Raw genomic sequence first — 27,079 nt, 5'->3', positions numbered from 1 at the left:
CCATATGATCACCTCAGTAAATACAGAAGAAGCATTTGACAAGATACAATATCCATTCCTGATAAAAAACTCTCAACAAAGTAGGTTTAGAGGGAACATACTTCAACATAAAGGCCGTATATGAAAAACCTGTGGCTAACATCATACTCAGTGGTGAAAAACAAAGCTTTTCCTCTAAGATTAGGAACAAGACAAGGATATCCATTCTCTCCACTTTCCTGGGTACAGCAGTCAGACAAGAAAAAGAAATGAAAGGCATCCAAGTTAGGAAGAAGTAAAACTTTGAGTGTTTGCAACTGACATGCTATATATAGAAAACACTAAAGACTCCACCAAAAAACTAGTAGAATAAATGGACTCAGTAAAATTGTAGGATATAAAATTAATATATAGAAATCTGTTTTGTTTCTATACACTAATAAGTAAGTGGCAGAAAGTTAAATTAAGACAATATCATTTACAATTGTACCAAACCATAATATACCTAGGCATAAACTTAACCAAGGAGGTGAAATACCTGTACTCTGGAAACTATAAAATGCTGATGAAAGAAATTAAGGACAGCAAAAACATGGGAAGATATTCCATGCTTTTGGATTGGAAGAACCCATATTATTAAAATGTCCATACCACCCAAAGCAATCTACAGATTTAATGTAATCCCAATGTCAGAATACCAACTGCATTTTTCACAGAACTAGAACAAACAATCCTAAAATATGTATGGAACCACCAAAGACCCTGAATAGCCAAAGCAGTCTTGAAAAATAAGAACAAAGTTGGAGGTATATTTCCAAATATACTACACAGCTGTAGTAATTAGATAGTGTGGCACTGGCGCAAAAATAGGCACATAGATCAATGGAACTGATTAGATGGTCCAGGAATAAACCCATGGTTTTGTGTTGGAAAACTGTATAGCTACATGTAAAAGAATGAAATGACCTCTTTCTTATACAAAAATAAACCCAAAATGGATTAAAGACCTAAATATGAGACCTGAAACCATAAAATTCCTGGAAGAAAACATAGGCAGTAATTTCTGTGACCGAAGGAAACATTTTTCTAGATCTGTCTCCTCAGGTGAGGGAAACAAAAGCAAAATTAAACCATGGGGACTACACCAAAATAAAAGTCTTCTGGACAGCAAAGGAAACCATCAACAAAACAAAAAGGGAACCTACTAAATGCGAGAAGATATTTGCAAATGATATATCCAATAAGGGGTTAATATCCAAAGTATATAAAGAACTTACACAACTCAACAGCAAAAAACACAATCCAATTTAAAAATGGACACAGGACTTAAATAGACATTTCTACAAAGAAAAGATGGCCAACAAACACATGAAAAGATGCTCAACTTCACTAATTAGAGAAATGTGAATTAAAACCACAGTGAGAGGGGCACCCGGGTGGCTCAGTCAAACTTCAGCTCTTGATTTCGGCTCAGGTCGTTATCTCACAGTTTGTGAGATTGAGCTCCACATTGAACTCCATGCTAACAGCATGGAGCCTACTTGGGATTCTCTCTCTCTCTCTCTCTCTCTCTCTCTCTCTCTGTCTCTCTGTCTCTCTGTCTCTCTGTCTCTCTGTCTCTCTGTCTCTCAAAATAATATTAAAAAAATAATAAAACTACAATGAGATATTACTATATACCTTCAGAATGGCTAAAATCAAAAATGTAAGAAATAACAAGTGTTGGTAGGATGTGGAGAAAAAGGAAATCTTGTGCATTGTTGGTGGGGATGCACACTGGTGCAGCCACTGTGGAAAACAGTGTGGAGGCTCCCCAGAAAGTTAATAGAATTACCATATGATCCATTAATTCCCTGTTGGGTATTTACCCAAAGAAAACGAAAACAGTAATTCGAAAAGACACATGCACCCCTATGTTTATTGCAGCATTATTTACAATAGCCATGATATGGAAGCAACCTAAGTGTCCATCTATAGATGAATGGATAAAGAAGATGTGGTATATATACACTATGGAATAATATTCAGCCATAAAAAAGAATGAAATCTTGCAATTTGCAACAATATGGATGGACCTAGAAGGTATAATGCTAAGTAAAATAAATCACTCAGAGAAAGACAAATACCAATGATTTCACTCATATATGGAATTTAAGGAGCCAAACAAATGAACAAACCAAAAAGAAACAAGGAACAGACTCTTTTTTTTTTTTTTTTTTAAGATTTATTTATTTTTGGGAGACTGAGAAAGAGAGCATGAGCAGGGGAGAGGCAGAGAGAGAGGGAGACACAGAATCTGAAGCAGGCTCCAGGCTCTGGGTTGTCAGCACAGAGCCCAACACGGGGCTCGAACCCACAAACCATGAGACCATGAGCTGAGCCAAAGTCCGATTCTTAACCAACTGAGCCACTCAGGTGCCCAGAACAGACTCTTAAATATAGAGAATAATGTGATTGCCAGAGGGGTGGTGGGTAGGGGGATGGGCAACATAAAAATATACTTGATGAGCAATGGATTAATGTATAGAATTGTTGAATCATTATATTGTACACCTAAAACTAATACAACACTGTATGTTAATTACACTTGAATTAAAAGAATAATAATAGCCTAGATTCAGTGTAGACAGTTTTTCAGTTACCTGTACTCTTTTTTGCCAAATTGATCATAATATCAAGGGAATTCTATTATGAACAGCTTCTCTGGTAGCATGGAACTCTTTCTTGCTTTTTATTGATCTCAAAATTTTAATTTTAATTTAATAAATTTAATAAACTCTTAGAATGGATATCTTGGAATTTTTTCAGAATCTCTTTCCTTCCTTAATCATAATAAACCTTAAACCTAAGTTTGATCCCAGATTGACTAAAGTGATTAATGTGTGTCTTGTACCATTTTCTAATACATATTGTTGTTTAAGTGGTTCAGAGTAGCCAGAGTGTAGGATTTATTGTTTTACAAATTAGCGTAGTCAACATTTTCAGCTCTGTTTAAACAGACTGTGCGCACAGATAAACAAAAAGGAAAGGTCAACATCCAAGCAAATCTTTAATTAATATTCATTAGTCTGACTCTTTGGTTTTAGGGCAGGTGCTATGATTTTCACCCAGAGGAGCTGTAGCTTCCTAAGGATTAGGCCTTGTAACAGTAGGGTGTTTTGCCTGTAGGCAAATATATTTAACCTTCTCTAGATGTGATCATTTGACTTTTAAGTTCATCCATCTCATCCGTCTCCTAGTCTGTTCTTTAAGTTTGGGTAATAAATAGGGATTTTGTTTTTAACTTGCCTCTGTAACCATATTTATATGCCATTTAAATTACCTGTCTCCTGATAACTTAAAAAAAATTTTTTTTAATGTTTTTATTTATTTTTGAAGGAGAGAGACCGCATGAGCAGGGGAGGAGCAGAGAGAGAAGGAGACACAGAATCCGAAGCAGTCTCCAGCTCTGAGCTGTCAGCACAGAACCTGATGCGGGGCTCTAACTCATGAACTCATGAACTGTGAGATCATGACCTGAGCCAAAGTCGGACGCTTAACCGACTGAGCCACCCAGGGGCCCCTCTCCTGATAACTTTTGACCCTTGGATGGGGAAAGTGAAACAAATCAAGAAATAAAAACAACCCTTCCTAGAACACAAGAACCAATATTTAAACCATAAAAAGGAACACAATCTCTTACATAAGGTCTTTATCTGATTGATAGTCTTTAATTTGTTACCTTCACAATTCCTTATGTGGTTGCTTTTTAGGTAATTTTTTTTTGTCCATTTGTGCTTGTATTGTTTTTTTTTAAGGAAACACAAATGCATAAAAATCCCTTTTGAAATAAATAAGGATGATATAGGGCGCCTGGGTGGCTTAGTTGGTTTAGCGTCTGACTTTGGCTCAGGTCATGATCTCACAGTTCTTGAGTTTGAGCCCTGCATCGGGCTCTGTGCTGACAGCTCAGGGCCTGGAGCCTGCTTCAAGTCCCATTTCTCCCTCTCTCTGCCCCTCCCTCGCTCACACTTCACCTGTCTCTCTCTCTTTCAAAAATAAATAAACATTAAAAACATTTTTTTAAATAGGGATGATATATTGCTGCAAATGGCATATCCATAATAGTACTGACATTACCTAGCTCTCTTCTGCATCATGCAGTTAAGAAGTGATATGCCTCTGACATGAAATACAGCTACACTGTAAAACCTTATCCTGCCTCTTCTAGAGATCTAAAAATGGTTACTAAACTAAATCTTTTAAAATCACTTGGGAAAGGGAAAAGTGCTTTTGAGTTGGGTATTGCTTATTAAACTTGGCTTCTCAGGGCTGTGGGAGAGATGTGAGATGGTAAATAGTAGTCTAATTTAGAAAAATCTCACCTTAAAAAATATTGCTTTGATGACAGTTAAGCAGTTATTTCCCAGGAGTTCATGATGGGAAACATTTTCACGTTTATTTTCTTGTGTTTGTCATTTAGAATGCATAATGATTTACCATTTTCTTGTAGAAACCATAGGAGTATTTACTTCTTTTCATCTAATGCACTTTACCTTCTCATGGAAGGAATTTTTGTGCGTTGTTACCTATTCTGCCTTCTATTTAGAGGTACTGATAATATGACAGAACACTTCTTAAATGGCACATGTCATAAGATGATAGAATTTCATGTTCAGAAATATATTTTATAGAGATTTCATATATTTCTTGGCAGGTGTATATGAAATCGCTTCCCTTTTTGACTTCCTTATTAATTTTTGGCTATTTTTGCCTCTCTTCCCCCAGTCTAGATACTTTTTATCTTGGTTTCCTTGACACTTTTTGCTCCTAAGTCATCTTTCTTAGATTGGTTTTCTGTATTTTATCTTTGCCATTCTGTGTTCATTCTTTTCTCGGATTATTAATCTTGATGGTGTTGCAAGACTCATTCTGAACCTTCTCTGTTTGTGCTTCTCTTTATTCCTTTAGGAAACTGATCTAAACATAGGTACCGCTGATCTATTACAAGGCTTTACGGTTTACACCATGTTTTCATTTCATCCTCCCTAAAATAGATCCTTGTGTTTTGATGACAATTGTTATCATTTTATTGATGAGGAAAGTTTGTCTCAGAGAAGTTGTCACTTGCCCAAGATCACACAGCTGGTAATTATTGGAGCCAATACTTGATCTTCGTCTTCTTAATCTAGACCATCTGCTCTTTACACCACACCCCGTGGTACTCTCTTACAGTCTCTTCTCCTAAGCTATCTGTTAGACTTCTTGACTTATTTTTCTTACTTGAAACTTAACAATGGAACCACATTTATATTTCCCATCATCCCTTCAGATTTCTCTGTAATGAGGAGCATCACTAGTTTTTTGCTTCTTAGTTTTTGTTTATTCTCCAAATTTGATTATTCATTCTTCTTTCTTGTATGTTCAAGAAAATATTGTTAAAGGAATTTTTACAGTGTTTTTTTTTTCCTTTGTATTATGTAAATCTTAGAAAACATGCAAGGTAGGGTGGTATAGCAAACTCATGTCTCCTTGTCCCTCAGCCTCCACAGTTACCACTATATTGCCAATCTTGTTTCATGCATTACCCCCACAATTTTTTATTTTTTGAGGGAGCTGGAGTATTTTAAGTCAAATTCCAGACCTCCTATCATTTCACCCATAAGTACATTACTGGTAGCTCTAATAGATAAGGATTTTTTTTTAATGACAATAAATTATCAAGCCTCACAAAGTACAATTAATATTGAATAAGCAGTCTGAACTACTTTCAGACTTTCTTAATTGTAATTCTCTATTGTCTTTTAAAATTTATATAGGATTGACTTTATTGTTCCCTTAAATGTTTGGAAGAATTCACAGTGAAACCATCTCAGCCTAGAATTTTCTTCCTGGGATTTTCCCCACTTTTTAAATAGATAAATCATTTATAGTAATCTTAAAAAAATTTTTTTTCAATGTTTATTTTGAGAAAGAGAGCATGCAATTGGGGGAGGGGCAGAGAGGGAGACACAGAATCCAAAACAGTTTCCAGGCTCTGAGCCGTCAACACAGAGCCTGATGCGGGTTCGAACTCATGAACCATGAGATCATGACCTGAGCTGAAGTTGGGCACTTTACCGACTGAGCCACCCGGGCACCCCTCATTTATAGTAATTTTAATGCTGTGCTAACCTTTAGTGTGTAGCTCAACACGTTTTTACATTTGTATACAATCATAACCACCACCCTGATCAGATATTTCCAGCATCTTAGAAGATTTCTCATGCCCCTTTGCCATTAATACCCACTCCAGAGATAACCATTGTTTTAACTTATATCACGACAGTTTTGCTTCTTTTTTTTTTTTAGGTTTATTTACTTTGAGAGCGAGAGACAGAACAGGGCAGAGAGAGCATCCCAAGCAGGCTCTGTGGTGTCAGCGTGGAGTCCGACACAGGACTCGAACTCATGAACCATGAGATCATGACATGAGCCGAAATCAAGAGTCGGATGCTTAACTGACTGAGCCACCCTGGAGCCCTTGCTTATTCTTGAACATGATATAAGTCAGTTGTATGTATATTGGGGCTCTTATGGATAACGCTGCTATGAACATTCTTATGTATGTCTTGATAGACTTATGTACTTACTTCTCCTGTATATACACCTAGGAATGGAATTGCTGGGTCATAGAAGATGACCCAGTGGCTATACAAGATACTGCCAGTTTTCCTGAGTGATCAGGAAATACGCTCCTTCTAGCAGTGTATAAGAGTTCTGGGTGATCCACATCCTCAGAAGCACTTGGGATTGTCAGTTATTTTAATTTTTGCCATTCTGGCAGATGTGTGGCAAGGCCTTGTTTTAGTTTTCATTTGCATTTTCCTGTTGAGTAGAGATGGCTTAAGTCCCTCTTCATGTTTATAGACATGATCCGCTTTTGGTAGAGGACCCTCTACTTTAGGTAGTAGATCCTCTTTTGTGACATGCCTGATCTTATTTTTTAATGAGTTCTCTTTGTAGGAATTCTTTATGTAATGATTGAATGACTTGTAGGAATCTTTTATGTGATTTGAATACATGTCTTTTGTCAGATATATGTATTGCAAACATCTTTCTGTAGTCTGTGAGACAAAGACTCGTTTTTTGTAAATGGTGTTGTTTGAAGAAAAGATGCTCTCAATTTTAATGAAGTCCAGGTCATCACTTTTTTTTTTCCTTTTTATACTTAATGTTTTCTGTAGAAACATTTGTCCACTTCAAGGCCATCAAGGTCCTCTCCTCGGTTTTGCGCTTCACATTTATGTTTGCTATGTCTCTTTAATTTTTATTTTGTGAGATAATAGGAGTCAAGGCTCATTTTTTCCTCACACAGCTATCCAGTTGACCCAACATCACCTAGTCTCGGCGCTCGCCACTTTTTATTTTCGTGCGTGGTGGCTGTAGCAGTTTAGATTACTCTTTGCTGATCCCCATGCTCATTCTCCCATCTTCGGTCCATTTTCCATACAGCTGTTAGTGTTTCTATAATATTTTTAGTTCTTTGTTCAACAAATCAAAGTGATTCTGTATTGCCTATCACAAAAAATTAACTTCCCAGGCTAGTTTCCAAAGTTTTATCTCCCTCATTTTCTCTTTCCCAAAATCTTAATCCCAATCTCTTGTCCTGCCAGTACAATTTTTTCACCACCTCTGTTGTCAGATTGCTCATTTCTGTGCTTTTGCACTAACCATTCCTTCCTTTTGGGAAGGTCTCTCTCTAGTAGTTCCCCATAACTGTTCTGTTTTTCAAAAGCTAGTCATAACATCATTCTCAGAAGCTTTTAGAATCAGCTGCACCTGGTTTTGTCTCTCTATCCTGTCAGTATGCAGGCACTCCTACGGTACTCGGTTTTACCTGTTACACAGTAAGTGTGCTTTTCAGTCATTTTGTAAATGCTGCTTTTTGTTGTTGTTTGAGTGTAAGTTATTTGTGGGCAGGAAATATATATTTTCCTTTTTTAAACATACTGCCCTGGAGGGCGCCTGGGTGACTCAGTCGGTTGAGTGTCTGACTCTTGATTTCGGCCCACATCATAATCGTATAGTTCATGGGTTCAATCCCCACATTGAGCTCTGTGCGCTGGCAGCACCGAGCCTGCTTGGAACTCTCAGTCTGCCTCTTTCTCTGCCCCTACCCTGCTCGTGCTCTCTCTTTCAAATAAGCAAACCTAAAAAAAAATGGGAAAACCCTGGTGTTCTTATTACGGTGCTACATCTTAGAGTAGGTGCTCAATTAAAATTGACTGATGAGGTTCTGTAGTATACATTTAGTTTCATTTTAGCAGCTATATTTTGGTTTTTTTTTTTCAATTTTTTTAATGTTTTATTTATTTATTTATTTATTTTAATATATGAAATTTATTGTCAAATTGGTTTCCATACAACACCCAGTGCTCATCCCAAAAGGTGCCCTCCTCAATACCCATCGCCCACCCTCCCCTCCCTCCCACCCCCCATCAACCCTCAGTTTGTTCTCAGTTTTTAACAGTCTCTTATGCTTTGGCTCTCTCCCACTCTAACCTCTTTTTTTTTTTTTTTTCCTTCCCCTCCCCCATGGGTTTCTGTTAAGTTTCTCAGGATCCACATAAGAGTGAAACCATATGGTATCTGTCTTTCTCTGTATGGCTTATTTCACTTAGCATCACACTCTCCAGTTCCATCCACGTTGCTACAAAAGGCCATATTTCATTCTTTCTCATTGCCACGTAGTATTCCATTGTGTATATAAACCACAATTTCTTTATCCATTCATCAGTTGATGGACATTTAGGCTCTTTCCATAATTTGGCTATTGTTGAGAGTGCTGCTATAAACATTGGGGTACAAGTGCCCCTATGCATCAGGACTCCTGTATCCCTTGGATAAATTCCTAGCAGTGCTATTGCTGGGTCATAGGGTAGGTCTATTTTTAATTTTCTGAGGAACCTCCACACTGCTTTCCAGAGCAGCTGCACCAATTTGCATTCCCACCAACAGTGCAAGAGGGTTCCCGCTTCTCCACATCCTCTCCAGCATCTATAGTCTCCTGATTTGTTCATTTTGGCCACTCTGGTGTGAGGTGATATCTGAGTGTGGTTTTGATTTGTATTTCCCTGATAAAGAGCGACGTTGATAGCAGCTATATTTCGATAAAAAGTAAGAATTGCTGTCATCTTTTCATGTGTATTAACGAATTATTATAAAGTAAGAGGTTTTTTCCCCCCTCTTGTGTTTTATAGATTTGACGTTCATTCGTTGCCTTGTTATTATGTCCCAGGTGAAACTGACTTTTCTCTTTCCTCCTCTTTATGTGTGTGACTGCAGCACTGATGCGGGTGACAGCCCTGTTGGCACCACCACTGCCACCAACCTGGAACAGCCTCAGGTTATCCCCTCTCAAGGTGACCTTCTAGGAGACCTTTTAAACCTTGACCTTGGTCCCCCCGTCAATGTGCCACAGGTGTCCTCCATGCAGATGGGAGCAGTGGATCTCTTGGGAGGAGGTCTAGATAGTCTGGTGAGTATCTTTCTTCTGTCTTTCTTTTGGTTATTTTTAATTCTTGATGTGCTAAAAAGCTTTAGGACTATTCAGCTTTTTAGAACTAGACCTTTCCTTGATGAGCAGAGCAACGTCCTTTGATAAAGGACAGAATTATTTGTCTTCAGAGAATTAATTGATACTAATTAATTGGTATGGGGCACATTTACAAATGCACAGGATGGTTTTGTTGCCCTGCCTCTAAATAGAACTTGTGATGTTTAGCCAACCTGTTGTTCAGCAATCTTAATATTTAGTATCCTTTCCAGAGCTTATTACTGTTCCTGCTTCTTAACTCTGGATAGCCCCTATAATTCCTTTTTCCCTGAACAGCATATAAATGATCTCAGAGAGATTATCTTATCTTGAGTCTTTCAAACCTTTGGCTTTTTTATATTTTATTGGCTTATGCCCTAATTCTGAAAGGCTTTGAGGCAGCCATTTGAGCCATTTGTGTAAAAAACGTACCTTGATTACAGTTGGGAAGTACTGCTTGATTGGTTCTTTTTATCCACCCTGCCCTTCCTCCCACCCATACTTCCAATTTAATTAGCTTCCAGGATTCTAATAATAAAAGGCTCCAACGTCCAGAGTATCTGTGACTATGTGCTACCAGTGGGAACTAAAATTAGTTTTTCTTGCTGTACAAGATAAATGAGAAATATTAAGGATAACCTTCTGTCTGTGTAGCAAAGACTAGAAAAATAACAGGTCACATCACATGGCTCCCTGGAAACTAGGTTTTTAACTGAGGTAGAATTAGAGGGACTCTTTTAGCCAGACATTTGCACGTTTGTATGTAAAGACACCCAAACAAACTTATTTCCCAACATGAGAAATTGGAAGACATGCCATAGATAAGAAAGTATATGTTCTCAAAGATTGCATAATGCATTATGTCTGGGATTTATGCCAGCCAGTGCATTTAATTTTTGGCTGGCAGAGGATCTGAGAAAATTATTGTTTATTTATTGTTTTTCCTTATTGTTTTTCTTGGCAAAGTAAGCATTTGCTTTTCATAATTCATATTTTTAATGAGTAGAGTTGACTGATTATGTAAAAATAGCTTTCTCGTGTGATCATTCTGCATGGCTGTATAGCCTCCGTGTAGACTCAGAAGAGTCTATGGAGTCTCAGGAGACTGAACAGTGAATACTGAAATAATAATGGAGACTTCCAGGAATCCCACATAAACATTGAAATAGCTCTTCCTGTTCTGTTGACAAATCACCCGCAAGTTATGTGTTATGTCCTTCTTAAGTGTATGCCTTACAGCCCTACTTATTAATTTACCTGATGGGTGACAACATAATGGACTCATTGAACCTAAGAATGACAAATTAAGCTTGAAGGATGGAGGGGAGAAAGAGGCCCTATATTTTAATGTTGTCCGGCTCTGGCTCAGGATTTTCTGTTCTTCTTGACCCACTTTAGTGGAGAAAGAAACAGACATGTTATTTCGGTGTGGCTTATATTAGCAGTTGCTGGCCCTTAATGCCAGTGAGTTTGCTCCTTATATTTTGCTTAGCTATCCACAAGTGTTACTTCAAATAGAAAAAATGTTGCATTTTTTAGGTTGTAGTAGCTGAAGTCACACATGGGCCTTTTTTTTTTTTTTTTCTTGGTAAAGGATGTTCTTTTGGGGGTGGGGAGTATGTTTCTCCATTTGGATTTGTAAATCCATAACCTTTGCTATGTAGGCCCAGTCATGTTCCTGTGTAACTCTATTATTTTACCTCTTGCTGACTTCAGTATTCAAAATGGTATATACTTGGTGTTATAGCCCTAGAAAGTCATGTGGTTTTCAACTTATTCTGTAATATAAATTTATCTCAGAAATTAAGGGGTAAAAGTTTTGCTTTGTCTGTATGGGGTTAAATATGTATTCACTTAGAGAATTAATATCCTTTTAAGAGATTATCACAAAGAAGGCCTAAACCCAGCTGTGTGGAAGATGAATTTCCAAGACAGCCTATGCCATGATATTTTTTAAATGCTTTATTGTTCTTGTGTAAATTATCTAATTTAAAGGGAAAATAGTCCTCAGAGTTTTTACTTAATCTGTATAGACAGTGCTGTTTCTTGAATGAATCTTTTCCTTATGGTAATGCTTCTCAAACTATAATGTAAATCTGTATAAATCTTACAAATCTCCTAGACATCTTGTATAAGGTAGATTCCGATTTAGTTGGTCTGGGTTAAGACCTAGAAGTCTGCATTTGTAACACGCTCCCTGGTCCATGAGTCAGATTTTGAATAGTGAAGCCATAGAATTTCTGTAACCACTTTGAACCACTTCAGTTTGGTGCTTGAACCACAGCTGTTGGTAAACCCAGATGCCTTTTGCTCTTGACCTTATTAGTAAACACACTCCTGGAAAGAGGGCTTCTCGAGAACTCTGCCCCAAATTGAGGGAGAGAAACTCTTGAAATTAACTTCTTAAAGGACCTTCTTTTACTGTCTTGGACGAATAATGTTGCTAGGAGTGGTAGAATTTGACCCAGTGTAAAATTAGGCCTAGGTTAGAGTTATGTGTTCACCTGGCAAGCAGCTCTTGTTACCTTAGTCAGCAAGGCCTCTACAGTGTTTCTGCCGCTTTTATCATTGCTGACTAATAGAACCCTACCTGTAGGGGTCAGTGCTGTGCTGCTTATGAAGCATGACAGTTACTAACCTTTCATTTAGCTTTGGGGTTCTCAACTCCACCTACATTAGTCCCACATTGGTACCATATTAAAAAAATACTATCAGTCTTTGGGCTCAATCCTAGAGTAATTAAGGAGAATTTCTGGGAGATAGGACCTAGACATTGGTAATTTTGGAAAGATGCCCAAGTTATTTTAATTTTGTATCCAAGGTTCAGAACATTGAACCAAAGGAAGTTGCAAATGGAGTTAGGTAGAGATGTTAAAATTGATCTCTAAGCCAAGACATTGGTTTTGATAGAAGATTTATATTCTGGTGGGCCTCTTCAGTACCTCCTACAAAAACAGACCTCTCTGACTTTACCTCTGTTCCTTCCCCCCATGACATTTTTCTGTTGTGATTTGCAATTAGGTGGTCAAGCCTACCAGAAATTGGCCAGGAGTTGAATTTGATCAATTTAGATTTAGTTATTCAGTCCCAGCATTCTTTTTACTTTTACTCACTTTGCATAATTGGAGACTGGAAATTGTTTTTGTATTTTGGATTGTCTCCCATTTTTCTGTCCTTCTGTCTTATAACTTGATATTCACTAGAGAATGTTCTTCTCTTTTCATATTCTTGTGATCCTCCCATTAGATCTTGTTTTACCTTCTTTCATTATCGCATTTATAAAATTTTGAGATTTAGGGAATAGAGGCTTTTTCTAGAATTGTTGTTAAGGAAATATTTATCTGTTTATCATTGTTATTATTCTTATTTGCCATAACACCTGAAGACTTCAGCCTTCTTCCATCAATAACAGTGACTCCTAACAGCTGTGATTTTTAAACTGAAAAAAGAGTGAGTGGGGATATTGTTCTGATGTAGAGAAAATACACAGGGGTGCCAGGGTGTCGGTTGAGCATCCAACTTCAGCTTAGGTCATGATCTCGCAATTCATGAGTTCAAGCCCCATGTTGGGCTCGCTGCTGTCAGCGCAGAGATCACTTTGGATCCTTTGTCCCCCCCCCCCCCCCACAGCCACCCCCGCCCTTACCCAGCTTGCCCTCACTCTCTCTCTCAAAAAGAAACATTCAAAACACACACACACCCCATGTCTCCTAGTTGATATATATATATAGATAGATAGATAGATAGATAGATATAGATATATATATATAGGTATATATATATATATATTTAGGAGGCAGGCATCTTTGAAAATCATTGATTTAGGCAGAGCTGCAGATTTAAAAAATGGAATGCTTTTTCATCATCGGACTCGAGTCAAAATGGATTTCCTCCATACTCTTTTCGGTCTCCTTACTGAAATAACCCCATTTTTAGTTTCTGCCTGCCTTAGCATATTCTCTTTTGCTTGAACTCTGCAGATAGTTTCCTCCTTCCGTTAGTATAAACTTAACTGTCACCTTGATGTTGGATGAATTGTATTGAAACTTCCATAGTTGATATAAAGCAGGATAGTATACTATCTAAATGTAGGCTTACAAAAGTAGTACTTGAGTCTTTGTTTCTTAGTTTCAGAAATCGTGTATGGGTCTTTTGGTGCCTCTAATACGAAACCTAAGAAAGTGCTCATTCTGGGTAGCGTGATTTTTCTGACAGTCCAAATCCTGGTTTGGTGTAGTGTGGGAGGTGACCTGACGCCCATGCTCATAACTCCTGCATACGTGTTATAAACGTACAGCATTCGCTGATAGGTCTGACATCTGTGAGATCACTAAAGTAATAATAATTGAATCTTGATTTTTGTTGTTGTTGCCTTTACTTTCAGGCTGTCAGCATAGACCTTGGCTAAATTATAGCCTTTTATTCATCCAAGGTGCCGTGCACTATTCTATTTAGATAAATAGCGCTATTGTACATGAAGAACGGAAAGGAAGCATTATCCAGAGTGCCCTTTCTCTTTGCTGACAAAGGTTTTCCTGCCAGAGAAATGTCCTTTCAGTGTGCCCAGCTGGAGTATTGTGGGATAGAGGAGAAATGGCCTTTTCCTAACTCCAGTGTATGTTTTTCAAATCCTCCCACTCTATGTTGTTGTTTTTTTCCAGTATAATTAACATGCAGCATTATATCAGTGTCAGGTGTACAATAGACTGACTCAGCAATTCTCTACATTCCTCGGTGCTCACCATGATAAGTGTGCCCTCCCACCCTTTCTTTTATTTTTACCTTTCAGAAATTTTAAGTCGGGAACTATTTTAGTGATAATTTTAGGTTTTTTTAGCTCACAGGACTAAACCACTACATACTAGCTTTGCATCTTCCTATTTCTTCCTCTGGAAAATATTTGCAGTGATTAAAGAGCTTAAGTTTTAGAGTTGGTGCTGTTGTGGAGAGAGGTTTTTGAATTTTAGCCCAGTTTGCCTGGTAAATCTTCAGTGTGGCTTCTGTAACCCCATTGTCTTTTTTTTTTTTTTTTAATATTTATTTATTTTTGGGAGACAGAGAGAGTGCAAGCAGGGGAGGGTCAGAGAGAGAGGTCGACACAGAATCTGAAGCAGGCTCCAGGCTCGGAGCTGTCAGCACAGAGCCCGACACGGGGCTTGAACCCACGAAGTACGGGATCATGCCCTGGGCTGAAGTCGGACACCTAACCAACTGAGCCACCCAGGTGCCCCAACCCCACTGTCTTTTTATCAATGTGTAGATTTGACCAAGGCTGGCCTCAGGCAATTTGGGGGAATAATTACTCAATACTGAGTTCCTATTTCTGTTCTGGTTTCCTGTGCTGCAACTCTTATAATTTCTAAACCTCAGAATAACTCTGCAAGGAAATTGGTATTGAACCCCATTTTATAGAAAACTGAAGGTGTCATAGCAAGTAAGTCTCAGAGTCAAGATTTGAACCCAAGACTATCCTGTGATTCTTCTAGTTTGTTGTCATCTTCTAAAATAGAGTGTGGTCTCACCTAACTTTGGTACTTGTCAAACTGGAGTACACACGGTCTATGGAGTACTCAGCAGAGTGCAGATGCATTTATAGCTGCAGAATAAACTTGGCTCATTGTCTTGCAGTGTCATTCTTATTTGATGGTAAGGAATATAAACACAGACTAAACACCGCTGTGTAAAGTCTTAGACTGTAAAATTGCATGAATGTTTAAGATAAAACACAAGGCTTGTTTGCCCTATGCCTCTTCTCGCTGTACATCCCAGGTGTTGAGTTTGGGCTAGCGTGCCACTAGGAGGCACATGAAAGCTTGAGAAAGACTGTAGAAGTGTATTCATTTGTGAAAACAGGGACCAGATAAGTTCATACATCTGTTTTGCAGCAAAAGGAACAAGATTGTTCATCTTACCCTCTTTGTAAGCAGAGCCACAAAATGCTGTCTTCTCATCTCTTTGCCAGTGAACTGTGATATAAACCACTAGTGCTATCAAAGCAAATAAATGATGCACAGGGCATTCTGCTGAAAACTTGCTGTCAGAACTGCTCCGACAATAATACACTTCCTCTCTAGAAAGGACTTTGGCCTTAGGATGGGGACTGGGTCCTTTTTTTCCCTAATTGGTTCTGTTCCTGTGTGTCAGAAATATCGATGCCGATAGGATGCTCTAGGCCAGTTGATGAAACAGTTTTGTCAGGCTTCTGTCCATTTTGTGATAATTTTCTCCAATAAAATGATTCATTTCAAAATTGTCCTCCCAAGAAGTAATCTTGCTATATTCCTGTTTATGTGGTTAGTAGAACATTCATTCCCTGAATAAATATTTGAGTGCTGATTCTATATCAGACTTCATTCTATGTACTGGGAACACAGTTGTGTCTAGCCCTTGCAAGCATACGTTCCGGTGTGGGGAAGAGAGATGACAAACAACTCTATAGGTAGGTAGTGAGGACGGCAAAGGAAAATGAGACAGGAGGAAGAGCTTCTCCTGTGGAGTTTTACTATACTCCTCATTGGGTTCTGTTGGAGCTAAGAGACTGCTAGTGACACATTCTGTTCCTTGTCCCACCTCAGGAAGTGTTCTGTTACATCCCCCTACTTTGCTGTTGATAATCAAAGCCCTTTTTTTCTGTCAAGCTAAAGAGTCATCTGATGATTTTGTGGGATCTCAACTAATTTTCACTATTTCACATTTGGTCCATTCTTAGCTGTCAGTTTGTTTCATAGCTTTTGCATGGTTACAGATCCTTTTCACCAGTTTTAGTTGTATTTTATGATACTTTTCTGAATAGCTTTTTGAAGATCAAATTAATATTTGCAGCCAAACAGCTGAAAATTACACTTTTACCTAGGAGATGTTGTGTGCCTTCTAAAATCTAAAACCCTAATAGGAAAAACATAGACTAATGTTTTTAACACCAATAGGATTTTGGTACAAATTTTATTATTTGTGATGGAAATCACTGTATGCTATTTTTACATCATTCTATTTTGACTCCTTAATAATAACAGAGCTATCAGTAAGCATTCCTTTAGACTCCCTTTAATTAAATCAGTTCTGAAAAGCATTAAATGAAAAAGGTAATAACTCTAGACAGAAGCAAAGAAATTTGTGAGCTTAAGATCTGCACTTCTAATTAAGAGAATGTCTTGAGACACTCAGCACCACAGGTTTAGAAGAGGTCAGTATATTTTGGACTGGCCGGATACACGTACCTGAAAGGAGCTAACCAAGATTGGCCATTGTGATCATTATTTGTGGAACTTTTTCCTCTTTCTTTCTTTCTTTCTTTCTTTCTTTCTTTCTTTCTTTCTTTCGTCTACTTGGTGGCCATCTCAGCTGATAACCCTTTTTTTTTTTTTTTTAATATTTATTTATTTTTGACAGAGACAGTGTGAGCAGGGAAGGGGCAGAGAGAGAGGGAGACAGAATCGGAAGCAGGCTCCAGGCTCCTAGTTGTTAGCACAGAGCCCGATGCGGGGCTCGAACCCATGAACCATGAGATCATGACCTGAGCCAAAGTCAGACACTCAAGTCACCCAGGGGCCCCTGATAACCCTTTTATAAAAAGACTTCTTTTCTTTTCTTTTCTTTTCTTGGAGTCGGGTAGACTTGTTGCCTTTAGAACCTTAGTCCTGAGTTCTCCCTCTGTATTTCTGCTATTTAGCATTTTGCCATTGGATGAGGGTGTTTTCTTTTGGTATCTAGCTGAACTAGAGTTGTGGGCAGACTCAGCTAAAACTTATGGCTCAACCTGGTTCTGTTGCAGAGATCATGTAACAATGCTGAAATCCCTTTAGCCCATAAGTTACAGTAAATCACCATGAACTCATTGGTTTCCATCCAGTTAACATTGCAAGGATACATTATTATATAGTTCAGCATGAACTGAGCCCAGTTCAGCACTACTTCAGGGATGGTAAAGTGGCCAGTATTAGCAGTGGCCAAATGTTAATATTATTTTCAGTGCCATTTAATGACTATCGCCACTATGATTTAGATGGGGAACGGGGGGAACCAAACCACTATGGCTTGGTTCACTAACCATACCACCATTTGGACTTGGGTATCAGCTTCAGACCTTTCAGAAAATTATCACTTTTCAACATTTGAAATATTGTTTTGCCAAAATTGACACTTCTCCTTTCTTCATCTTCATCTATCCTGGTTTAGCTGGCATTATTTCCTTCATGGAGATTCTGGGAACTGTGGGAAGTGGTTAGCTCCAAGAGACACTTAAAACACAGTATCTAGACACCTGAGAAGGGGATTAAAGCCATGCCCTGCACACCTAACCCTTTTCACTCGGCTCCCACCAGCTCATTGGATAACAGATATTACTAAATTTTTACAAGTCCTAGTTTGGCTGATTTTGTACCCTACCTGATAAGTATAGCCGGACTAAGATGAATCTAGTCTGACTCCAGATAATACCAACAACTGAACTGAAATGGTTGATGGCTAGTTGAGGCCAACATGAGAACTTTTCTGAGTTTTTTTCAGTTTTCCAGCTGCTTTTTCTTAATATTTGCAATCATCCTGCTTGTCACTGTAGACAAGAGAGGCCACTCACTGGGTAATTGGTCCCATCCTTGCTGACATCTCTTTATTAGTCACTCCTGCCCATGACTGTGCTATCACCTTTGTCATGTTTTCCAAGAGGAGGATGATAACCTCCCTAGGAACTTTTTCAGTCAAAAGGAAAGATGCTGAATAAAGTCTGAGTAGGTTACAGTTTTGCTAGTCAGAAAACGTATTGAAGCTATCCTTTCCCTTTGCTCTCTGGACATAACAGTACTGTTAGGTGAACCTTTACATATTTGGCTATGTGTCTCTTGATACCCTTTGGGTCCTGTCTCTTAAGATCAGATTTCCTGATTCTTGGTTGAAGCTGTGTTGTATCTGATATATTGAACATAAACATGGGAGTATTGGAATTGCTTTTCAGTTTCTTTAATGGTTTTGAATAAAATTGACAAGCAGTGTGGTGGGGAGAGTACATTCAGATCTTATCTGGCTAAGATAATGTTCATATAACACTCAAAGATAATAAGAATGAAATCTAAGAAAATAAGGGCTGTAAATGGGCTTTATTTCCTTTGGAAATAATACCACCAGTGAGTGCCTTTTATCAATGTCTTTTATTGAATTTAGCATACTGGATAAAACCACTGTTTCTCTTCCAGTGTGTGGTTTCTTCCTTGCCAGGTGCCAACCAGGTCCGTAAAGAATTCGCTCTTTTAAGCTTGGATTGTACGCCTGGCCAGAGGGGAGGAGAATGGTTGAGGGGAAGAAGGGATAATAAGCCCATCAGAAAGTCAAACCAGATCAAAGCAGCAGGACAAATGAGACATTGTACATCCATCCCATCCTTATTAAGAGTTTTTTTTCCTTTCTGCTCAAGTTGTAACTTTCTTTTTATTCAGGAGTTAGCTCCAAAGTAATTTTGAACGGATCAATCTTTTCTGATTCCAAATATTAGTTAATTCTTTAAGGCATTGGTTTTCAACCTTGTCTATACATTAGAATCACTAGGAGAGCCTTTCAAAATTCTGATGCCCGGGCTCCACCCCAGCACAATTAAATCACTACCTTGGGGGGGGTGAAACTTGGGCATAGTGTTTTTTTAAATGCCTCCCCACTATACACACACAGGTGGTTGACTGAATTGTGTATCTAAGGTTGAAAGCCATAGTTGATAGAACCCAATTGAAGTACTCTTGAAAAGTTTATATCTTATTCCATAAACCTCCTGTAATCAGCCTGCCTTTGCAAACTTACTTTCTGTGGCTGTTTTTTTGTTTTTTGTTTTTTGTTTTTTATATACACATATCTACCCTGTGCTCAGTCTAATTGGACTACTCATTCTTTTTGATCCTACTATTATTCATGCTCTTTCAGCCTTTGTTCATGCTATTTGGGAAATAACCTCCCCATTTTTACTTTTTATAATCCCACATTACCACCTCTTTGAAGCTTTTCATTATCCTTCAGCCAAAAGGAGGCTCTTCCCTTCAGTACTTATCTTTTTTGCTTTAGTATATTCTGTATGGTTTTGCATTCATGTTCTATTTCTCCTGCCAGTTTGCAACGTCTGGGTTTTATTCATCTATGTATTCCCCTCACTGCCTGGCATCTTTACATTCCCCATAGTGCCTTGTATCCGGTTAACATTATAGGAGTGTTTGTTTGAATAAAAGGTGGTTTTCAGATGTCATGCTACAGATGTGTGCTATTCCAGAACCAGGGAGAAAGCAGGTGTGTAATATCTTTTCTCTTTACTTTAGACTTTCCCAGTTATTTGAATTCTTAGTTGTGATGACCTTTTTATTTATTTACACATGTTGATTTTTGGCTTGTATTCAACCATTAAGTAATTTTCAGGAACCACGTTCTAGAAATGGCTCTTTGAGGTTTGGAGTGCTCTGTAACTTAGTGCAGAGGATGCTTAGTAATGCTAGTTCTGAAGCACCTGCCTTTTCTGTCACGGTAGAAACAGAATTTTGTCATATGTCTCCATGTTTTTCAATGTAGAGTATTTTTTAGATTTTGGCAACACTGTTTCATGTATTTTTTCACTGCGAAGATAAATACTCTTTCTCAAATCCTGAAAACCAGTACAGTTTTGTTTTTTAACATAACCACACACAAAGATTTCCAAGTTTCTACCACTAAATGACAGATAATAAAGGAAACAGTGTTTTGTAGAGTAGACAAGGCATTTGGTGATTCAGAGAAGAACTTCAAATGTACAATGAGAACTAGGGAAGAGGCAAATGTGGAACCGTAGCCAAAAAAGGTGGTGCTTGCTTTTTAAACAGCGCTGCTGTGTGTGCTTGTGCGTGTGTGTGCATGCGTGTGCGTGTGTGTTTCTTCATGCCAGCTATTTTCAGCTTCTGTTCTTCTTTAATGCTTTTGTCGTGGAAGACTGACTTCAGGGTGAATTATATCAGAGCCCTGAGGGGAGAAAAGGCCAGATTAAGACCATGTGGAATTATTTTCCTGTCACCTAGCTAATTAAGTCCATCTAATTCTCCAATAGTTAGCATCCTTTTAAATGATCTCCAAATAAATCACAGCATTTCTCCTTAGTAGTGTCAACTGTGAAAGAGATTTGAAGCACTGCATGCCTTCCTACTTCCTCCCCAGATAGGATATCTTCCTCTCCCAGCTGTTTTCTTTCTTAGGAAAGTTCTAAACTCTAAAAATCACTCTTGTTCCACCTGTAATTTTTGAAGCTTGAAATTGCTCAATACTGGTTTGGTTCCCACTTTCTCAGTGGAACAGCAGGTTTTGTAGATCAAAGCACATTTTAGTTTTTCTTTGCTTTTCTTTTTTTTTTCTCCCTTAAATTTCCTTTTAAGGAAAAAATAAAACACATTCAAAACATTACTCCTTGGAGATAGAGCTTCTTGGAATATGTAAATTCTTTAAGTCCTGTTTCGGTTTGTGCCTATGTACCCCAGTGGGAAGATTGGATCTGAAACATCCCTGAGATGTCCCAGCTCCATCTTCTTTCCAAGTTTTCTCAGAACTCCCACACACCGTCAATGCCACTACTCGGTTCCCCTAGGACATATTTTCTTTGCAATCTAGAATTTCTTTAGGCTTTGGGAGTCAAGTTGAATAGCATGTATTCCTAGCAACTTGGTAGAGCTATTTACGGATTCTAACTGGGCATCTAGTACTTAGCTAAATGAACTCTACCTCTCTCTCCTCTCTCTCCTTCTCTCTTTCAGCTTGGCAGTGACCTTGGCGGGGGCATTGGAGGAAGTCCGGCAGTAAGTGCCATCCGTTTTTTTCACCATGGGATGCGCTGCCCCCTGTTTGATGCCTTTCCTATGCACACATTCTCAGGCCAGCCACCGCTGCTATCTAGCATTGTACACCAGAACCTCTGTAGAAGCATATGAAGAGTAGAAAGTGGCGTAGGGTTACTTGGAATCTTCGGAGGTGTACACCACATGTGGTGTAGGGACATCTTTAGGGATTGGCGCTCTGGTGTCTACAGAGGTCTTTGTCTTCCTGACATTAAAGAGCTAAAGGAAATGGAACCTGCCATCTTGACTAGAGAATGTTCTTACTCTTTAGCGTCATCTAGAAAGAACTTGAGAGAGTCAGCTGGACTCAGAGGGAGACTCTCCTCGTAAGTGACTGAGTTTGGGGGTATGAATATCCATCTCCCCCCAGGAGAGTTTCCTACCAGATATTTATGCCTAAATGGGAAAGTAAGACTTGTCTGCACCCAAGTGGAACTAGAACTGCTTTCTAAGTTGGATGCTTCTTCTTTCTATAGAAACAGCCTCCCCCTTCGTTAGGGTGCCTGTAGGCCTTTTGCACAGAATCATGGAAGCTAAAATTGGAAACAAACAGAAAAGATCTTGGATCACTCTGTTCCTGATCCTACTGTTTTAGTCTCTCTTGATAGAACTTCTAAAGAGTGTTTGTATATCATCAGTGATGAAAAAATAACTGTGATGATTAAAAGGATAAAGAATATACTAATTCAGCTCCTAAGAATATTATAATTATGATGTATTCTTGTTGTTTTATCAATACTACTAAAATATAGAGCAACAGGTTAAGGGCTATTAATGTGTTCTTCCTGGTCCCCCCTGCCCCTTCCCTTTTTCCCTGCAGGTGGGACAGTCGTTCATCCCATCATCAGTGCCTGCAACCTTCGCTCCTTCACCTACTCCTGCTGTGGTCAGCAGTGGTTTGAATGACCTGTTTGAACTCTCCACAGGGATAGGCATGGCACCTGGTGGATATGTGGCTCCTAAGGCTGTAAGTAAAGGAATACTTTCGTAATGAACAAGACCTGAATAACTTGGCATTTTTTGTTACTTCCACTGATAATAAATCCGAAGTTTGGGCCCTTGTCCTAGAGGATTTAAGAGGAAGATAAAAAGTGGTCTAAAATTTGGCAATAAGAAGCACTGTAGCATCCTCATTAACCATTTTTATAATTAGACTTAAAATTAGAAGTATTAAATATTTGTGTTTTGTTCTTGTGTAGAAATGTTGTCTGGTTTGTCAACGCTGATGTCAGTCTAGTATAAATCCAGTTAACAATGCAACAGCAGGGTCAGGGAGGGTAGAATACACTAGAGGGGTACATATACACTAGAGGGGTAATGTTTTTACTTGTCATCCTTTCCATTCCCTGTTTCAGTTGGTATTACAGATGGATTCTACTACACTGTTGCTCACATGCAGCCTTCCTGGGTTTTAGTGTACCTTTTTAGAGTGCTGATTTGGGTTTCTGTCATTGGTGCTTTTCTAGTCTCAGCCTTGCTTAATGTCATGCTCAGACTGAAATTCAAAAGGGGAAACTCACTGTAAGTGAAGCTTACTTCACCCTTTGGTGAAGTACCATCCAGCTAGGCTCAGTCTCTTGTAATTGCCTTTCTGAGGGACAACCTGCCTGTCTGTTTCCTAAATTCTCTACCTGCTCACCTGACTCGTGGAGGATCCCTGCTACAGAAATATAGACCAGTTGTCCATTCCAGGGGTCATAACTTGATCTACGCAGCAGCTGAAGAGAGAAGCCAAAAATAGGATTTAAAACTGAACCGTAATGTTTTGGCACAATACAGTAGCTTTGTTGTGAGGTTTCTGTGTTGGATATTATCCCATAGACTTTTCATTGTTGATTAAAAGATTACCTAATGCATTGTTTTTACTAACATTAAAGTAATACATACAAATGACAAATGTAAATAATGCGGAAATAACAGATGGAAAATTAAGTCTTTCTGCCCCCACTTTCTCATAAATAGCCCCTATTAACTTTTGTGTGTTCTATAAGAACATATACCTATGTCTGTGTCCTTTAACTACTAATGTCAATGGAATATACTGTTTTCCATCTTGTTTTTTCTCTGCTGTATTCTTTTGAATGTCTGTATCCACTGTATTGATGTACCACAACTTACTTAATCATTCCCCTGTTGATGGACATACAGGTTATTCCCTTAGTCCTACCACACTCCTCCCTCTTTCTTTGTCATTATAGCACTGCAGCAAACATCTTTGTGTATGTATAGTGTGGTATATATATAAATATTAAAATAGACATTCTCTGGGGCGCCTGGTTGGCTCAGTCAATTGAGCATCTGACTCTTGATTTCAGCTTAGGTCGTGATCTCACGGTTTGTGGGGGTGAGCCCTGTCCAGCTCTGTTTTGACAGTGGAACTTGCTTAGGATTCTCTCTCGCCCTCTCTCTCTCTCTCTCTGCCCCACCCCACTTGCACTCTCTCCCTCTCTCTCAAAAAATAAATAAACATTAAAAAATAAAATAAGTATTCTCAACTTACCTTCTAAAAGGAGACTTCAAATTACATTCCCAGCAGCACAATGCAAAGTGCCAGGTTGCTTATATTCTCCATTAAGGGTTATTGACTTTTAGGATTTTTGACCCTCTGATAGATGAAAAATATCTTATGGTTGTTTTGTTTTATTTTCTTCTTCTCCTTTATTTCTTTAGTGTGGCTGAATATGTTCCCAAGTTTATTCACTACCCACTGATGCTTTGGTATTTAGTCTTTGGTGGTCAGAACAATTCATGAATTTTCTGATTTTTTTTTTTTTTTTTCTTAATTAACTCTTACAGTGCAGGGGTTTCTGGGGCCAGGGGTGGGTTATGGATGAATTATATAGAAAGGATAGACATTCAAATTATTTAAACAACATCTAAGTACTATTTACCAGAACCTATAGCAAGAGTTAAAAATCTACGTAAGACATGGTCTTTGTCCTTAAGATTACTGATAATAGTTTTGGTGATGATTAAAAGAAAAGTCTTCAAAGATACAGACATACTATTTTCATTAGTAGATTCAGTTTCTTCACTTTTAAGCCTGTTACCAAAAGTGCCAATAAAAAAAACCAAACACATTATACTCATTGGAGTTTTTCTTTTCCTTGTCTATAGAGTTGGTAGCAGTACTCAAGCAGTAAAATGACCAAGTTGAACAGAAATGGAGAAGTAGCCAGGGTTACTCATACTCTGTGTGTGTGTGTGTGTGTGTGTGTGTGTGTGTGTGTTTGGTTTGGTTCTTTAATTGAGGATGATCTCAAAATTCAGAAAATATGACATTATCCGGAGCCTTTTGGATCTAACTTGATATTTATGGTATAAAAATCACCATAATTTCCTAAAGAAGCGAAATCTTAATTTAATCTTTATATATTCAAAACAAAGAGCATGAAGATAAATCTTGTGTGGTTCCATTGAGCTTTATACTGTCTTTTAGGTCTGGCTGCCTGCAGTAAAAGCTAAAGGGTTGGAGATTTCTGGAACATTTACTCACCGCCAAGGACACATCTATATGGAAATGAACTTCACCAACAAAGCTCTGCAGCATATGACAGATTTTGCAATCCAGTTTAACAAGAATAGGTAAGAAGTCTGAGTCCTTGGCTCAATCACTAAACAGCATTGTGCCTTATGTCCAACAAGAGAATGTTCCATTTAACAATACGTTAGATATGCATGTCAGAAGGGCGCCTGGGTGGCTCAGTTGGTTAAGCAGCTGACTGCCAGCTCAGGTCATGATCTCATGGTTCATGGGTTCAAGCCCCACATCAGGCTTTGTGCTGACAGCTTGGAGCCTGGAGCCTGCTTTGGATTCTATATCTCGCTCTTTTTGCCCCTTGCCTGCTCGTACAGTGTGTCTGTCTCTGTCTCTGTCTCTGTCTCTGTCTCTGTCTCTGTCTCTCTCTCTCTCTCAAAAATAAATAAACATTAAAAAAAAAACCAACTCTCATGTAGGCAAATGTTGAGTGTAGAGTGAGTGCTGGCTCTTGTGTGTCTGTTCACTTGTCAGCTTCAACTCTGGAAGCCCTGAGGAATTTTCTTGAGAAATTTATTCATATGGAATAAGGAAATCAGAACTTACTGTCTTCTTAAAGGATTCTAGGACTAGAATGTTTTTAATAAACCATTTACCAAAAAAAAAAAAAAAAAATTCTAATTGAAATCCATTTATTCATTCAACAAATAATTGTTAAGCATCTATGTGCCAGACATTCCTAGGTGCTGGTGCTAAAGTAGTGAACAAAACAAATGTCTGTCCAAATCCCACATTTTGGTGGGAAAAATGAACATACTTTGATTTATGTAAGATATTTGAAAGATAATAGACCTGTTAGCTGAATATATAGGCTGACAATCTGCTTTGCCTTAATAAGGAAGAGAACATGAAAATGTAAAATATTGATGTCCTGTAGTTCTGAAACATCACTGTTCATTATTAAATATTGTGGTTCAGGAAACTGCCTGCTAGACTTTGATGGCAGATTCATAAATACAAGATATTCAAACTTGTTTCTAACAAAGTAGTAATTGGACCCCATAAAGCAGATTTAATAAAATTTGTTGATGGCAGCTTGCATCGGCGACTGTCTTATTTACTTCTAAGCATTTGGAAATAACTTCTATACCCTAGATTTGAAAGTTGGCACATTAGAAATCACTTAAGTGTCTAGAGAGAAAACTTTCTCAGGTTAGTTCTGTTTCCAGCTATTTTCAGGGAGCTGGCCAGGTTAAAAGCCAAGGCTGATGGACAGATCTGTTGTAATAATGGCAGTCTGCATAGCCTATCTTCATACTCATATCTATTTGTGTTTGCTTTTTTTTTAAGTCTGATATTGAGAAAACCTTATATCTTTGTTGATGGTTCTGCTTCTTTTTTTTTAATAAAATTCTGTTAGTCCCTGTTTTCTGTGAAGATAGTCTCTTGATTTCCTACTGTAACTTATATCTATTCTGCCCCCCACATTGCCTAATGTCAATAGTACTATCTCTCTTTGGATTTACTTTTGTACCTGAAGTATACTTAAAATTCTACTACTTGATTTGTCATCTTTGAAGTCCATTTATGACAGATGAGAGATGAGGCCAAGAGTTTATTTTTCTTTTTTCTACACACTTACCCCTCTCCCCCCCCCCCTTTTTTTTTTGTTTTAACCTTTATCCCCATCTTTGTTTTGGCTTGGATTTGTGCTTACTGCCAGTCCTTTTATTTAAGTTGTCCTTTCTTGAAGACATGTCCTTTCTTGAGGTATGTTCCTCAAAGGGGGCTCATGTAAACAGCAGTCCTGTGAATTAGACAGTCTTTTGTGGTTAAAACTATGACCTTTATCCTTGAAAGTCCTTGACTCAAATTCTTTGTTTCACTCCCTTGTCTTTTGTCATTGAATATTCCTGTGGAAAAGTCTATGGCCAGGCTCATTTTTCCCCATGTTAGTGTGTAAGTGATGACATCATTTTGCCTGGCTGCCCAAAATTTTGAGGTCCAATAATTTTATTAGGATATTCCCAATATTAACCAATCTTTGTCAGTTTTTCCTGGAATAAGGTGTGCCTATTCCATGTGTACATCCAAGTCCTTTACTTCAAGAAAATTTTTAGGGTTATATGTTTAAATTTTTATACTGTTCCATTGTTTAGATTTTCCTTTTTGGAGAACTATGTTTTTATTAACTCTTTTTTGTCTATCTTTTATAAATGCTTTTTTCCTAATTTTTTCTTCTGT

At 38.2% G+C, this 27,079-nt stretch overlaps 1 protein-coding gene across 4 annotated transcripts in view; it reads left to right on the top strand.

Annotated features, from left to right (window-relative positions):
• Window positions 1-27,079, top strand: part of AP2B1 (adaptor related protein complex 2 subunit beta 1) — a 134,207-nt gene that overhangs the window by 67,453 nt on the left and 39,675 nt on the right. For 3 of the 4 annotated variants that reach the window (XM_049636588.1, XM_049636586.1, XM_049636587.1), the window contains exons 14-17: window positions 9,286-9,478; window positions 21,277-21,318; window positions 22,178-22,324; window positions 24,797-24,942. In XM_049636588.1, coding sequence (XP_049492545.1) covers window positions 9,286-9,478; window positions 21,277-21,318; window positions 22,178-22,324; window positions 24,797-24,942 — 528 coding nt within the window. The remainder of the gene's footprint in view (window positions 1-9,285; window positions 9,479-21,276; window positions 21,319-22,177; window positions 22,325-24,796; window positions 24,943-27,079) is intronic. The other variant, XM_049636589.1, reaches the window with a different exon arrangement.

The sequence above is a fragment of the Panthera uncia genome, chromosome E1 (genome assembly GCF_023721935.1).
Source record: "Panthera uncia isolate 11264 chromosome E1, Puncia_PCG_1.0, whole genome shotgun sequence".
NCBI classification, from domain to species: domain Eukaryota; kingdom Metazoa; phylum Chordata; class Mammalia; order Carnivora; family Felidae; genus Panthera; species Panthera uncia.
The sequence above is the reverse complement of the archived record's forward strand: the minus strand, read 5'-3'. Positions and strand labels throughout refer to the sequence as shown.